Source organism: Teleopsis dalmanni, chromosome 2, assembly GCF_002237135.1.
Source record: "Teleopsis dalmanni isolate 2A chromosome 2, ASM223713v2, whole genome shotgun sequence".
NCBI classification, from domain to species: Eukaryota; Metazoa; Arthropoda; class Insecta; order Diptera; family Diopsidae; genus Teleopsis; species Teleopsis dalmanni.
Window position 1 is genome coordinate 197,943,179 of NC_051847.1, and position 16,246 is coordinate 197,959,424.

The 16,246-nt window shown below is 27.8% G+C and overlaps 1 protein-coding gene across 1 annotated transcript; it reads right to left on the reverse strand.

Moving 5' to 3' along the window:
* Positions 1–2,031: 2,031 nt before the first annotated feature.
* On the reverse strand, positions 2,032–14,389 carry LOC119673800 (progestin and adipoQ receptor family member 4-like). The gene is made up of 5 exons (XM_038084857.1): positions 14,285–14,389; positions 11,032–11,169; positions 7,456–7,464; positions 4,237–4,377; positions 2,032–2,214 (listed from the first exon to the last, which is right to left on the reverse strand). The coding sequence occupies exons 2-5, from the start codon at positions 11,122–11,124 to the stop codon at positions 2,107–2,109; spliced, it is 351 nt and encodes a 116-aa protein (XP_037940785.1). The 5' UTR covers positions 11,125–11,169; positions 14,285–14,389; the 3' UTR covers positions 2,032–2,106.
* Between the last annotated feature and the right edge of the window lie 1,857 nt (positions 14,390–16,246).

The window sequence follows — 16,246 nt, forward strand, 5'->3', positions numbered from 1 at the left end:
GATTATTCTATACTTTTATTCACTGAGATTATTCAATGAGATTACTAAACACCATTATTTACCGAAATTATTAAATAAATCATTAAATATGTATATAAGCAAAAAAATGATTAAGCGCACTCATTAATATTTTTATTAAATAAAATAGACTTTGTTCAGTTTACTATAATAAGTACATTTTAACAGCTGGAATGTATTGTATATTCGACATCTTTATGTTACACAAATATTAACCTTATATCACGAATACTCTAATGCTAAATTCACACCAGAGTTTTGTTTTTAATTTTAGTTGTCAATAATTTTCATTTTGGATTGAAAGCAACAGCAATGGACAGTTGAAATTACACACACTCTCGTGTGAATCCAGTATAAGTTAAAACTAACTCTTCAACTTAACAATTAAATAAGAAAAATGTCAATTTAAAATTACTAGAAAATATCAGTATTAATTGGAAATAGCAGTAAATTAAGGGAATTCTATATTTTTATAAATAAATAATTTTCACAAAGATAAGTTTTCATTATTTCAAAAAAATTAACTACGTATATATTAAACTTTTACTACTTCAATTAAAAATTTTAATTTGTTTAGCTGTTAGCTGTGTTACGAATATAATAAGTAAACCTCTTTACACTAATTTGCGTTCTAATAAAATTACAAACTTAATTAAATATTAATATAAACATGCACTTTGGTTAGGGTATCTAAATTATTTGAATGCTTCTATCAATAATAATTAATTTACTTACTTAAAGTTTATATGTGGTTCATTACAGAAATCCATAAGGGCACAGAAACCAATATAAACATCACTAAATGTTTGTGGCTTTCAATGAAATCATTTGAAATTCTGTATTTTCATTTAGGTTCATTATATATAATTGCACAATTAGGAGTATAAGACACAAGAATTAATTAACACTGCTAATTATATAGTATAACTATAATTTAATTGAAAACATACGCACATCAGCAGTTCAATTACACTTTCATATAATGTAGCACTTTGGAGAGCAGACATGCCAATAATAATAATAATACAATAATAATAATAATAATCATAGTCACCATTAAAATAGAATAGGCATCGGGCTAATTGCATTAAAATTGAAATAATTTTCAACTCTATAGGATTAAGTATATATATATAAATAAATAAATATATATATATATGTAAATACATATTTCAATATAGCATAAATGGGTATTAGTAATAAACAACCCTTTATATTTTATGAAGGTACGCATAATTGATTGTTGCACGAAAAGTTGCTTTCTGTGCTCTCTTGTATTTATTTAATTTGCTATTGTATATTTTGCTATAATATATAAAGAATTAATTTGCTATAATATAATTGAACTATTTGTTGGTTTACAATATAATAAATATGCATAAATAAAATTGCTATGTCTATATATATATATATAATTCTCATTCGCTTTATAGTTTATGTATCATTTCGATATATATTATCTACTAACAATTTAATTTTTATTTTAAGTTAATCTTTTAATAGCTTAAAATTTAATACCACAGTCGAAGAGATTTTCACTTTTTATTTTTATACTAATATACATAATTGTTTTTGTAACTAACAATGTATATTATATGTATATCTTTTACAAGATATCGCTCACAATACGCTTTGTTTTGTATCTTTATTTTCTTATATATACTTTTTTTATTCATAATTAATTAAAAATTTTTAAGTACTCAGCAATTTGCAATAAAAGTGTTTAATAAAGTGTTAAGAATTGTTTATTTTTCTTTTTTTTTTGTTTTGTAGTAAAATAAGTGTTGATAACTGTAACAATTTATGTTAGGAGATTCGTTTGAATCCATAATAATTATTTATTGTATTAAATATTTATAAATAATACAATTGTTAAACGAATATTATTAATAAAATAAAATCATATCTTTTCGTACAATATTTTTGCAATAAAATTTTTGTTAAATTGTTAAAAGTTTTTTGCAGAGCAATTTTATATATTTATAGTTGTTTTTGTTTTTCGATATATTTTAAAAAGAATTAACAATTGAAACTAATTAAAAATATAAATTTATTATAGTAACTCATCAGATTTCCCATATGAAGGGGTCATAGTTCCAAATTTGTGCCCATTGCATTACTTATAGCGCTAGCAGTTGTATTTGTAAAACTGTCACATGATGTGGTAGACATCCATTCGAAGTCCCTCAGGGTTGCCTTCGTGTTGAAACGAAAAATATATAAAAAAATATATACAACGTTAGAGATATTATAATAATTAAATCATTTATTAAAAATCATGAGATATTTTTCTAGTGTCTAGATATCTAATATCTAGATATTGAGATATTAGATTAAGTAAATTTATACAGGGGATCCAAAGAGGATTCACTAAAGTATATTGTTCAATTGTATTTCAGTATAATAACAAGACTCAGCGTTTAAAACGACCTGGACATTGAGATATGAATACAATCATCATCATCAGCGTTACAGCTCGGGATGAGCTTTAGCTACATCAACCAGCTTTCTCTATTCTGATTTGCATGTGGTTTTTGACCTCTAGCTTTAATGATGATATGAATACAATAAAATTTCATTTTTTTTCCATTTTGTTCTTGTTTTAAATTTTAAGCAACAATATCATGTTTCCACAGTTAAAACTACTTATGTTAATGAAATCAAGATTTGGTCGTTTTTATTGGTATAAGCTGATTTAAGCATTTGAAATAGCTTGTTTGTTTACATTTAATATATTAAACATACGAAAAATATTTTAAGTTTTGGTAATATCCTTTGTGGTACATTTATTTTTAAGAGTTGCATTCGAAAATTTTCACCTTTAATCAGTTGATTTATTTATAATGAACTCTTTTATATGGAAGCATAATGTATAGTAATTACCTTATAAGTGGCCTTAATGAGCAAAACTGGAAACATGGTATAAGTTAATTTAACTTTATATATTTCCGTATCTAAAGTGCTATACCCTACTGTACTAAATTCACTTGAATTTTACTTGAACAAATTTATCAAATTAAATTTAAATAAAATTGGAAAATAGCTGCTCAGTTCAAATCTTCTTCACAAATAGATAAACAATTCAAGCAACCGTTTTTGTAGGAATAAGTAAGAAGGGATCAGATAATTTAAGTAATTTAAAATAAAAATTTTATTATTATATATATAAAGAAATATAGTTCTCTGATACATTTTCTATCAGCCCCTTAAGCCATTCGATTTTTATACGAAAATTTAATGACTCAACAAGTCTAATCTATCCTATTGAGTGATTACCCCACGGTTAAGGGGTTGCAATATTTTTAAAATAAGGCATGTCTGTCATAAAAAGAGACTAAAATCTAGTAGGCACCACCCGATACATTTTGGAATATAATTGGTAGTGAGTGAGAGACGGTATAAATCTAGTACCACGGAGAATACGGTTCATAGTTTCGGCTATCCTGATCGTTTGAGGTTGGTCCTTTTAATAAAAATGACTGTATTCATTTTTTGTATGTGATGTGGAGTTGCATTTCCCAACTGAATTAAAGAGTGTCTTAAAGAACAGCTGAGGTGTTCGCTTCCTTACAAGGAAAAAACTATATCCAAACGTATTACTTCAATTGGTACCGATGAAATTTCTTAGAATTCCAATGTAGGCATTTATCGTTGTCTTATGCTGATAAGTATGTTTATATTTAATAAAGGTATACCATAAATTCTACTAAATAATGATATTTTCCGTACTTCTAGAGATTATATTGAAAGTATAATATATTGAATTAAAAGTATTCTAACACTTGAAAAGAAAGACTACATATTCCATAGAAAACAGGGACAAATATTGCGCGGGCAGAATTATGCCTAGAATTAAACTCTGCTCCAATTTTTGGATTAATGAATATCTTAGTTCTATAAACACCATCCTTCTTAGATAGTTTGAGCCATACTTTCTGGCTTTGAAAAATTAAGCTTACTTAAATATTAAGCTTATATGCTTCCCGCTCTGTCTCACCTAACCGCGGTTGCAATCTTCCATAACCATTTCTATGTGGTGGTTTTAGTGGCTTCTAGTCTCACACAGTGTGGTGAAAGGTATAAATCATTGCTTAATTGACGTCTTGTTTATGTTTAGGTCTTTAGTAATTTTGAAAGTTATTTATAGAAGAACTAAGCTTCAGTTATAAAATTTATATTTGGTGTTAAGTAATAATTAGTAAAATGAAAGCTACTTACCTTATGCATTGAATACACAGCAACGACAACTAAAACGTGCATTATATTATGTGAATTCAAATAGAAGTCAACCAAACCAGGAAACCATTTTTCGGGTATACGCATAGCGCCAATAGCACCGCCGAGTATGGAAACGCCATCCTTAAATACACAAAGCAAATGGATTGAATAAATTTCAGTATTTAAATTCTATGAAAGTATAAATTTAGCATAAAGCTTAACAAATTGTCATATAGGCCATCACACTAAATCAATAAGAGTAAGCCTCTTAGCCCCATACGTATATGTATGTAGGTACGTACTACGTAGGTATGTAGGTATGTTATGGTGCGATACTAGAATGTCAACAGAAATGATATGCATGTACTTAAATATGAGTTTGATTTTTCTGCTAATACCAACTTTGCACTCTAACCTTTTTAAATTATTAATGACTTTGCGAATGCCAAATAATTTGTCAAAATTTCTAGCAAAACCTCAAACACTAAAAACTCTCGCTTCATCAATATTTCATTTAATTTTGTTGCCTCAATAGAACACGGTTCTGTTCTGTTGGCAAAAAGGATTAAACTGAAAGGAATAGTAACACATATACGTATTATGTAGCTACATTTTGTTAAGGTACATCATTAGGGACTTTATTGACTTAATTGCAAAATCTCTTAAATATTCCAAGCCAACTCCATAAGGGAGTGACCTTTTAACACCACAAGGTTGTTGCTGTCGCTGTTGCTGTGGCTGGTACTGTTGCCGGATCCTTTCAGTCGTCTGTTTTTTACACGCAGTTGCTGTGGGGTACTGGCGTCACTTGGTAGCGTCACTTGCTGCTGTTTTTCCCTAAAGCTTGGCAAATATTTACATTTTGATTTAATTACACATTTCGAAAGTGAAACATATTCTCTGCTTGATGCGAGCGTGTACTGTTTATGAACGCGTTCTGTGTAAGCTTTACCATGGCAGATGGTTTTATTGTACTTTTACGCAAAGTCTCAACTATTCTCCTGCCAAATTGTGGAAAAAATTCATTCTGTGATGTAGGTCATTTGTGTTTGGAAAAAAAAGGTATCCTTTCGTTTTACTTACAATATGTACTCATTAAAAAATGAGCTCAGCTTTCATAACTTTAAGTAAAAGTGATAATAAGCCTAAATAAACTAAGGCCTAAAGTATCATTTACAATATAATGAATACTGCCAAATATAATTTTAAATAATTTATATAGGTACGTATATACCCGCCTATGTATAGAGAAAGCTTACAGAAGTAATAATTATTTGTGTTATACATTAATTTAACCAGGCAGTTAGGTACTTATTCAAGGAATCTTAAAAAGAAGAAATTTTATTAGATATTATGCAAATATATATATATAAATGTAAGGTTCCGTAAACTTAGTGAACAAATGTCAAGTAAAGTAATTGAAAGATTGTGAGGATTGCGGAGATTAAATATTGAGAGGTGTTTCATTTTATCGATTCATTTTATAAGCGTTCAAATTTCTGTTTACATATATATTATTCTACATAAAAGTAGGTAAAAATCCATATCAAAAAATGATTTTACTATTATCAATCTATTAGCCTAAACTTATGGGTTTGACCGTTTCTGAAATTCTCTGCAAGTCCTTGTAATCCTTTGAGAACTACAAAAAGCTACTGATGCCAACATGTTATCTATTAACTAGTTTTATCTATATAGAATCCAACTAAAAAAAATATATTAATTTGAATGTATATATTGAAATAGTGAATAAATTGTTGTTCGTCAACTAATGCAGGCCTTTATATCTCTCGAGAGTACTATATGTTATGTTATGTTAGCCATAATATAGTTATTAAAATTTTATTCGATTATGAATTTTATGAGACCGTAAAACCTTGCTGGATTATTAAATTTGTTTTTAACGTCAATTATGACGGTTGTGCCTATTTTACCTAATATAAACTATTGTATTTAAAAGAGAAGCTTCAAACAGTAGTGAATTGTAACAACATATTTATTTATTTTTAATTAACTGAATTTTTGTCTGACTATACAGCTGAGTATTGTCAAATAACTATCGTCAGTGGTCTTGAAAATAATTCTTATTTAAATTCTTATTAGTTAATAATTTTTTGAGAGTGCAACTGCTGAAGGTCCTGCCAAATTTTTATTTAAAAATAAATAAAAAAAGTTGTTGTTATAATTCACTACTGCTCGAAACCTCTCTATAAAATTTCTATGTAATTTTGCTAAGTTTGTAACCTCACATAACTTACAGATTAAAGAGATTATATTATACTAAAGAGATCTCAACAACTGATAACCTTGTAGGGTTTATACTAAGTTTGGAGAACAAATAGTATGAAATATGGTCATTGTAGCAATATGACGCAAAGATAACTTGAAAGATCTCAGATCTGTATTTTTTTTTGTTGATTTTGAAATCAAGTCTTCATACAAAATGTATCGGAAATTATAGATAGTACGTAGCTTCTAGAATATCTTTTGCTAATTTTTGTAAAAAGCTGAACTTATTGATTAGTTTTCTTTTATATGTGGTTTGCTGTCTCGCGATCACTTTTTATAACTTGAATGCTATATTTAAAGCTCGAAATAATAACAATAGTGGCGTCAGAGCTGCCGCAATCTCTCCAATTCGGTGTATTTACAATAATAATGTTGAGTTGTTTCTTTTATCTCTTATCATTACTCTTAGCACTGATACCCCACAGACTTCAGTTAAGTTATCAACTGCTTTGATTTTGTCCTATAGTTGGGAAGTACAAGAACTGTCGCTCCACTGTTGGAAAGATCACATATTAATATATGAGAACATATAACTAATGAATGTGCCAATGAGGGCTTAAACTCAAACATATTGAAGACCAAATTAATGTGTAGCAAAGATTTTTATATAAATAACATGATTGTCACGAATTTGTAAGCTACACTTGTATGGAGTTTTCAAATCAGAAGGATCTTGGGGACTATTAAAAAAATTATCGGAGAAACAAGCAATTCTTTCAAAGTGTGAAATATTGATAATACTAAAACATACTTTTAATGTTTTTAATCTCAAATATGCACAATCAAATATTTAACAGAAAAGTACTTGTAATTATACAAATGCAGTTAAAGGTGAAGTGCTACTAATTTTTTATTTGCTAAAAGCGCTCTACTTGCATTTATTTCAAAAGCATTTAACTTTATTAAATATTAAATAAAACACTGACTTACAACTTCTACCTGCATTTGATTGAACATTTAAAAAATAAAAATAATCAACAATATTGAACATATATGAAAAATATTAAAATAAACATAAAAATTTATTTGCCAATAAAATATTTACAATATTCATATAATAAAAATTCTTGCACTTTTAACAGATATTAATTTAATATATCATATCTGTATTTTTTAAATAAATTTATTACAATTTTTTTCTATAAATATTGATTGATTAATATTAGTATTCGCCCAATAAATGATATATAAAAAGTACGAGTAAATTGAAGTATTTTTTTTTTGTGAACATTTTACGACTCACTGTATTTATTGAATAAAAAAATTACATATAAAAAATGTATATTTCAATAATATTTAAAAAATTAAAGTATATTTATTACAAACGCTATTTAAAAAAATAAAAACCAGATTGGTTGAAAACTTTTGGTCCTGATGAATGGATGACATTGTTTACAAAAAGAACATTTTGTTCTTTTCAGGTGATGACTTTCGTGATATATGGCAATAAACAGGGATGGTATTTCGATCATTAGTAGAGAAGTTATTTTGTATTTTGTAAAATAATATTTAGTATTAGTACATTAAATATTATTATTACTGAAAATTAATATTTCAGAACAGTAGACACAAAATTCAATCGTTTGGCAGGACCAAATACCTTTAAAAGTACAGACTAAATTTATAAGTTATAAATGCAATCTGTCATTAAAAAAGCAGTAATAATCTATTGGTATAAGAAATTTAAACATGGCCACAGTGATACCGAATACTTTCATCACCTAAACATCCCATTTTTACGGAACACCAACATATAATTTGCGTATTAGAAATATGTAGGAATAGTTAATATCATATATATAGATATATATTAGAAGTATGAGGACTATAGTCTATATAAACATTTATCCTTATCCATTAAAAAGCTACTAAAAAATGGGTGTACTACGTTTCTACATAATCGTTCAGAGTTGACAATAAATTACCTCAGAGGTTGATGATTTTAAGTGCTCTTTAGATACCCATATGCAATTTCATAAAAATGTATTTTTTCATATATCAAGCAATGAACCAAGCGTGTCTTCAACTACTGCCTTTCCTGTCGACCTCGTGCTCGCTATGTCCTTTGAATTACTCAATACCTCACGCTATACTTCGATGAACAGGACACTGATACACCCATCATTCCAATCTACAACCATGGCTCTCCTGAATCTGGCCACAGAGTCTATCATTAACCCACCCCAAAGCGCTTGCAAAATAACTCCACCCCCTTCACAAACTCGCCATCCACCTGTGTTATGCCCGGCTGAAATAAACCTAGACCTTTAGGTATTAAGCTCTTGACCATTTCTCTCCCCCTTAAATACTGGAACGAACTTTTCACATTGTGGTTGGAATCTCTTTCATTCTTTATAAGTAATGGTTGCAGTGGGTTAAAATCTGACACTGTGGCTTTCTACCTGTTGCCATCTGTAAGTTATGACTGTTAAATCTAATTTTTTTCCTTTGGCTGGTCGATGGATGGATTTTTGGAGAAATTTAGATAGAATGTGACTAAAAAAGGTCTTCAAAAATCATTTTAAATATAATGTTTAAGATTATATTTTTAGAATAAATATGGAGTTAAATAAAATTATAACTTTTTGAGTAAAGTTAGGTCTTGATCTATATAATGTCTTTATATGGTATATCAGACAAAAAAATTTTTAGTTAAGCTAAGACAAATTTTTAAACATATCAATATAATATATTATAGCAATACATTATAATATTATATTACAATGTTATATTATAAATATTATATCTCAAATTTAACATTATAAATAAGTATATTTATAAATAAATATATAATCATAATTGAATGCAATTCTTACTCCATATTTAAACATATATTTCTTTCGAAGTTATTAATTGTTTAGTCGGAGACATTCACTATTATAATTTTTTATTCAAAACTTAAAAATAAATTTTTTTTATGTTAATAATTTCTTTTTTTTAATATTTTGATTATCATTTTAATCAAACCAATTTTAAGTAAATAATTCTAATTTGTCATAAAATCGTACTACTTTGCAAATTGTTGAGCAAGACTTTTTATTACCCCAAGGACTTTTTTATTATTTCAATTTGGAATGCACAGTACTAATGTCATTTTGATTCCTGAGCAATGATAAAGAGATTAGGAGCACTAAAACGAGGATAAAAAATAACGCAAAAGAAAGTGTGAATTGTTTCTAAAAATAAAAATAAAACATTTTATGTCCTTTTGTGAGAAAAAAATAACAGTCCTAAAAAGTAACTGCATTTAGAAAATTAAATTAAATTAAATGCTCTGTTATTTTTTTATTAAAGTTCAAATGTGAGTTTAAAAGCATAAATAAAAAATTTAAAAAGTTTTTTCAGAGTTTAAAATATAAAACTAAAAGTAAACGAACCAAACACGTCTTTCATTCTATCGATTAAGTTATAGGTTAACTTAGGAGACACTTTCCTGGCATAGTACAATAGATTTTATAGATCAACTAACGCTTTAAGAGTACGTTTAAATACCCCATTGTTTCTCATCCTTATCTATTATATTAGTTTCATCTAAATGACTTCAACGAAGAATCACTTATCCCAACATATGTTACTTTGGGGTTAAGTAAGTATTTAAGAAATAAAGCCCTCCCCCGATAAACAAAAATAACGCTCTATAAGTTTCTTATCATGCCATGCCTTTACTGTAATAAGAAGGCGTTAGCAGCATTCGAGAGAAAAATTCTTCGCAAGATTTATAATCCCTTACGCGTTGGCAACGAGTATTGAATTATATGGAATGATATGCTATATGAGCTATACCGCAACATTGACACAGTTAATCGCATAAAAATTTAGTGGCTTCGTTCGATTGGTCATGTCATGTGAATAGAAAAAAGTGGTCTGACTAGAAAGTTGTTTAATTCGGTACTCGTCCGTATATTCGCTGGAAGGATCAGTTGATTAACGATGTGAAGGTACTCCGTACAATCAATTGGCGACAGCAACCACTTACCAAACTGGCTGGTGGAGGCTACTAAACGTGACCAAGAATGACTCACGTCTGTACTGGTAAACTAATTAAGTAAGCAAGTAAGTAAGTTTAAATGACTTCTTGAGGGTATTTGATTCCTGTTAAATTTAAATAAGAAAATTGCTTAATATTCATAAATGATAAATACTATTAAAATTTCCTTTTTAATATCTTCAAACGTCTTTAAAACACATAAAAATATATCGCCAATACTGATTTAAAAAAGCTTTCAAAAATTAACAACCATAAAAATATGTCCTTTTTATTAACAAATTTAAGAAGATTGTCTACAATGTGAATGCAGTCCCCTAAAAGTATACCTTAAATTTGATTTCTTTTTTATATTCTACCTTTATTTTTCATTGTTTGAAAAACCTTCATTATCCTTTTAAATTCTATTCTTTTTTATTTCTTTTTTTTTGTTTTTGTTATTTTTTTTTTTGTGATATTTTCTTGCGTTATTTTCGCTTGCTGTTTGTTTATTTGTCTGCAACACTCTTTTCAACACTCACCTGCAGGTAAACATGTGACAATGCCACTCGATTTCCTCCCACCAGACCCAGAGTGCGCAAAACTGTTAGAATCGATCGCATGGTGAAGGGCATTGCGAAACAGAGACGGCGCTGCCATGGTGAACTTGCAGTTAATGCCTAAAGTAAGTTAATAAAAATAAAAAAAGGATAAAAAAGTAAATAAAATGTTATAATTTTATGGTTACTTTTTTATATCATAATATATATTTTTTTTATTTTTTTTTGTGTATTGGTGTTGGTGTTGGTGAGGCTTAGATTGAAAATTGTCGATAAGCGAAATTTTTGCAGTAAAAATTTATTTAAATATAATTTTTCTTTTAGTATTCAAATGCAAATAAATTGGTTGCTAAAGTAACAAATGTCCTTTTTTCATTATTGTTCCGATGAAATAAAAATAAGGTAATTCAAATTTTGGGTGACTTTGTTGTTATTTTTCATTTATTTTTTAATTTGTGTTTATGTTTTCCTTTAAGACATTCAAACTTTTAATTGAAATTGTCAACAATGAATTATTTATCTCTTAATAAAGATTGATTAGTAAGATAATATTATATCCATCTGTCGAGAGTTTTTTGATTCCTTTAATGTTTGCGATTTCATCTAGAACTTATTTCATCTTTATCTAAAAAAAATTAATATAAATAAAGAGTAACCACAGTTTCAGAGGGTATTTTACTAAGGTATACGCATAAGGTATTACTAAATATACGCATATTATGAACCCAAAAGTTACTTTGGACCTTTAATAAAAAGACAATACTTTCAATGCCTATGCTATTGATATCAGACAAGAATTTAAGGAAGAGATAACGAACCGTTGACAAAGTAGATGAGTAAATTATATTCTTCAGATGATCCACAATACGATAGAAAGCAATGTTTTTAATCTATGCACAGTGTGAGAAGTGTAGAGCAGGGATAAAAGAGATGCGTAAGACGTCAGCAGTAGTCATTTTAAAAGATCATCTAACCGATCACGTTGCTTACCAATGAAATAGCATCCTACCAACACGGAAATTGTGTTGGACATAGAGTGGTGAGTATTACAAACTAATTGCCGAAAATCTTTTATCTGTAGTTAGAAAAGTGCACTCATTGCGCCATCTATTGTTTGCAGTTGAAAATTTGGCCGACGTGTAGTCAATTTAATTAAAGTTAAATAGTTTTCCACACATGATATGATTTTTAGGATGGCATACCGCACGACATTTCTGGCAAATTTTTCGATCCTATAGTTAGTAGGAATATTCTTATGATTTAAAACCTATGAAGGCCATGGCAATCTTTTTGAGAGATGTACGAAATTCCGATATAAGCTAAGCTGTTGTGAAAATATCTTCTTCTTCGAAAATAACTTCTTCGTTGTCACTAAGTTTAAAAATATTCCAGTCAAATATTTCAAAGACATTAAATTGGAAGATTTAGAACAGCAACTTATGTCGAAAAAACTTATGCTATATTGTAGTAGTATCTGCTACTCGGAAAGATAATTTAAGTCTGTGTTCCTCAAAGAACACATCAGCTTGTTGTCAAGTTTAGAGTATTCTGAGCAAATTTATAAGCCCCCCATTGTAATCGCTTTACCTTTAATCCAATCTTCCCTTTCAGAAACAAGAGGTAAAAACTTATGATATTACTTTTCACTTTCTTTATACCATCAAATAGACGAGGCATAAGAACGCAACCAATATTCGTAGCGATTTTATATAAATATTTTAGTATATGATACTATTTTATGTTCAATCTTGAGCATTCGCAGATGATCTGAACGCTGATAAGTTTGCTCTAACTTTTTATTGAATATATTAATATAGAAATAAATTTCAGTGCTTAACTAACAACACGTAGATATATTGTAACTATATATTTAATATATTAAAATAGAAATTTAATTATTTCACAATTATAATTATAATTATTTCACAATTTATAATAAAAAAATCCGTTTAGAAATATTTGATAAGATGTATCGAAAAAACAATTAATTTTAAAGCACAAAAATGCTTAATTGAAGCACTTTTACAAATACTGCTTAAATATTAATAGGTATTTTTTGGCAGGGTATAGTTAAAGAAAAGAGCACATGATTGTCTATTTTATTATTTAGAATAATTTATAATTTTTTAGATATTTCGTCTTCTGATGTTATACAAATTTAATCAACAGTTAAGTAAAAAAAATGTTCTTGATATTGTTCTTGATATTATGTTATATAAGTTTTTAAAAATAATTTAAGTTATTATAGCAAAGCACATAACTGCAACTTTTAATCATAGTCACAAAAACCTGACATTAGTAGAAAGTCTAGAGAGATCACTTAGTTCTAAATTTATATTAAACATACATGTATACGAAATTAATTGAAATTGAATTCTCTTTATAAACATTTTTTAAGGTGTCTTAAAAAAATGATTGAAATCGAAGTACCATAATGCTATAATACAGCACTTTAACAAATATTATTGTAATATTCACAAGTTAATTATGGTTTTCGCTACCCCGGTGAGTTAAAGGTTAGGATATTCCCCTAATATGATTATATGATAGTCATATATAAGATGACTAAGTTCTACAGATGGCAATATTAAACTAGTTAAATTCTTTATTTCAGAGTATACTATTAAAGATTTGAAGAGCCTCTCTTGCTCTTATTCCTCAACATTGTTTAAATCGAATAGTTCCAGTAACTAAACTTGATTAGTAGATATAAAATTCCATTTGTAGTTGTTGTTTGTGATAGTGTGAATAGGATTATATATGGTAGTTATTTAAGGTAGAGTATTAGATATACTTAATCTGGGGGGACTCGATAAATCAATATTTGGAATAATTTTATTATACGTAGAATTTTTTCGAAACTTAGTAACCAAAATCAGTTTAAATATATCTTATTTATATAAAGTGTAGAAAGGAATTATGTGAGAGAAATAGTGATAGATGGAAAAAGTTATGTGATCTTTGGATTTTAAATTTACTACATGCTTTTGATGATTATTATAAACTCTTATAAAAGTATATTTAAGACTCACTGCAGTCTTTGTGTTTTTTAACGGGTCCTAATCGAGTAAGTCAATTTAATTCTTATTATAAAGAGTTTGCACAGAAATTCAAAAAAAAACTTTTAAAAATATTTCACAAATAATTTAAGTTAAAAACTCGTAAATGTTAGGGTAAGCTTATCTCTTATTATTAATTATATAATGCTATAATTTTTAATTACGTTATTCGTTACCTTATAAAGGCCCCACAATGATAACAGGCAGTAGGAAGTAATTATTAACCACTTCCATTTATAAGAAAAGCAAAAAGTCGCTGCTGTCACCAACGGCAAAGCACCTGAAACATACAAAGTAAAATAAAAAAAAATCAATTTTTATTAAATATAATATAAGGATTTTAATCTAAATTTAAGTTAAAAATATTACAGGAAAGAAAATTGTAATGGTATTAATTCATGTTTTTATTATTTTTTTAATGTAAATAAGTAAAAGTTACATTTAATAGATATTTATTTCAATTAATATAATTCCTTTTGGAATTAATAATATTTATAATTAGAGCTATATACTCATTAGTTTTTAAAAAATATTTAATAAAATACTTAAAAAAATTTGTTAAAGTAATTAAGTGATAAACTAAATATATCTAGCTGCATATGAATTGAACAACTAAACTCAATCTACACTAATTACGAAATAAAACCCCTTACTACACACATGCAAGCAGTCAGTGTTAAACTGAGCTTTAAAATAAATGCAGTCAGTTATAACGACATTGAAGCGATTGAGTTTATCCGATTGTTATAACTAATAATCGTTATAAGCAGTAGTACAACACATCGACTGACTAGTCCGTAGCTTAACATATTACTAGCTGATACACAGATTAGTAGGTCAGCATATGAACAACACTGAAAACCACGTCTCTCCCATTCAAGTGAAAGTGAATCAATATAACGAGTCTATAAAAGTGAGCGAGTTTCTAAGTTTGTTAGATGGTAAGAAAAGGCGCCCCAAAGATCAATGATGGACACGAATGCATGAGATTTAGTACAATTTTCTTCTCATCCACAGAGTCATAACAGTGACAAAAATCATAATCGGGTAAACTCAGTCTATAGCATGTCTGGCTAGTACACATTGTCCCATTATCATCATTATGATACCGTAGTGCTCGTTACGTTTTAGATAAAACAGCTGACTGTTACGCTTCATGTCTAGTTATAACCAGAAGTCAAATTTAATATTTTATCAAAATATGGTTGCAATAAACTATTCACTCTTATAACAATGTCGCTATAAAATTTTACTAATTATATGTGTGTGTATGGCAAAACATATTTGTCTTTAAGTAATGGTCGTTATATCGGGTGTCGTTCTAAGTAAATTCTATTGTACAAAATTTAAATAAAAATCAAAGTACCAGCTAACAGCACCATGAAAGTATATTAAAGAAAAATATAATTATGCAAAAACACATATGTCGGAAAGCATTGTGTATATATGGTGAAGGGTACTATACATGTAAATATTTCTTTTACACCTTTTCACATAATTTTTTAATTACTTTAAAGAAATTAAATTAAATATGAAAATTTTATTTTATTGCCCTGTTAGAAATGTTAAATTTTGCCAACAAAATTTATAAGCTAATAAAAAAAAAACAACATTGCTTGTATTGCAATTTCTTTGCGCTACTAAAACTTCTCCCAAGAAAATGTCTTTGCATGCTTTAAAAAAGGTCAATGTTATACGTTATTACATTAACATAAGCACACACACATACATACAAAAAGTCTTACACATAAGAACCTTAACATTGATTTCGGTATGTGCTTCTGGCTTTGGCGTACGAGTATTTTTGCTACTGAGTGTAATTTATGGCTCGGCTTGCTGCTGCGTTGTCATTCGCCACTAAATTATGCACATTTATGTGTGAAATAACAACAACAGCAATGTTAAATAACAATGTGTATGTGTATGTTGGCTCATTAGACTATTTTTATATGTGTGTGTTGGTGTTAAAATGCCTCTTTTTTATTTGGTTTAAAATGTTAAATAATGTACATTTCGGTCCATACACTCGCTTTGAGCATGTGTAAGTGTATGGCGTGCATGCGACTGTTTTTAATATTTATGGTGCAGGATATCCTTTTAACTGTAATTTAAATGTTGCTTTTGCTATAGCAAATTAA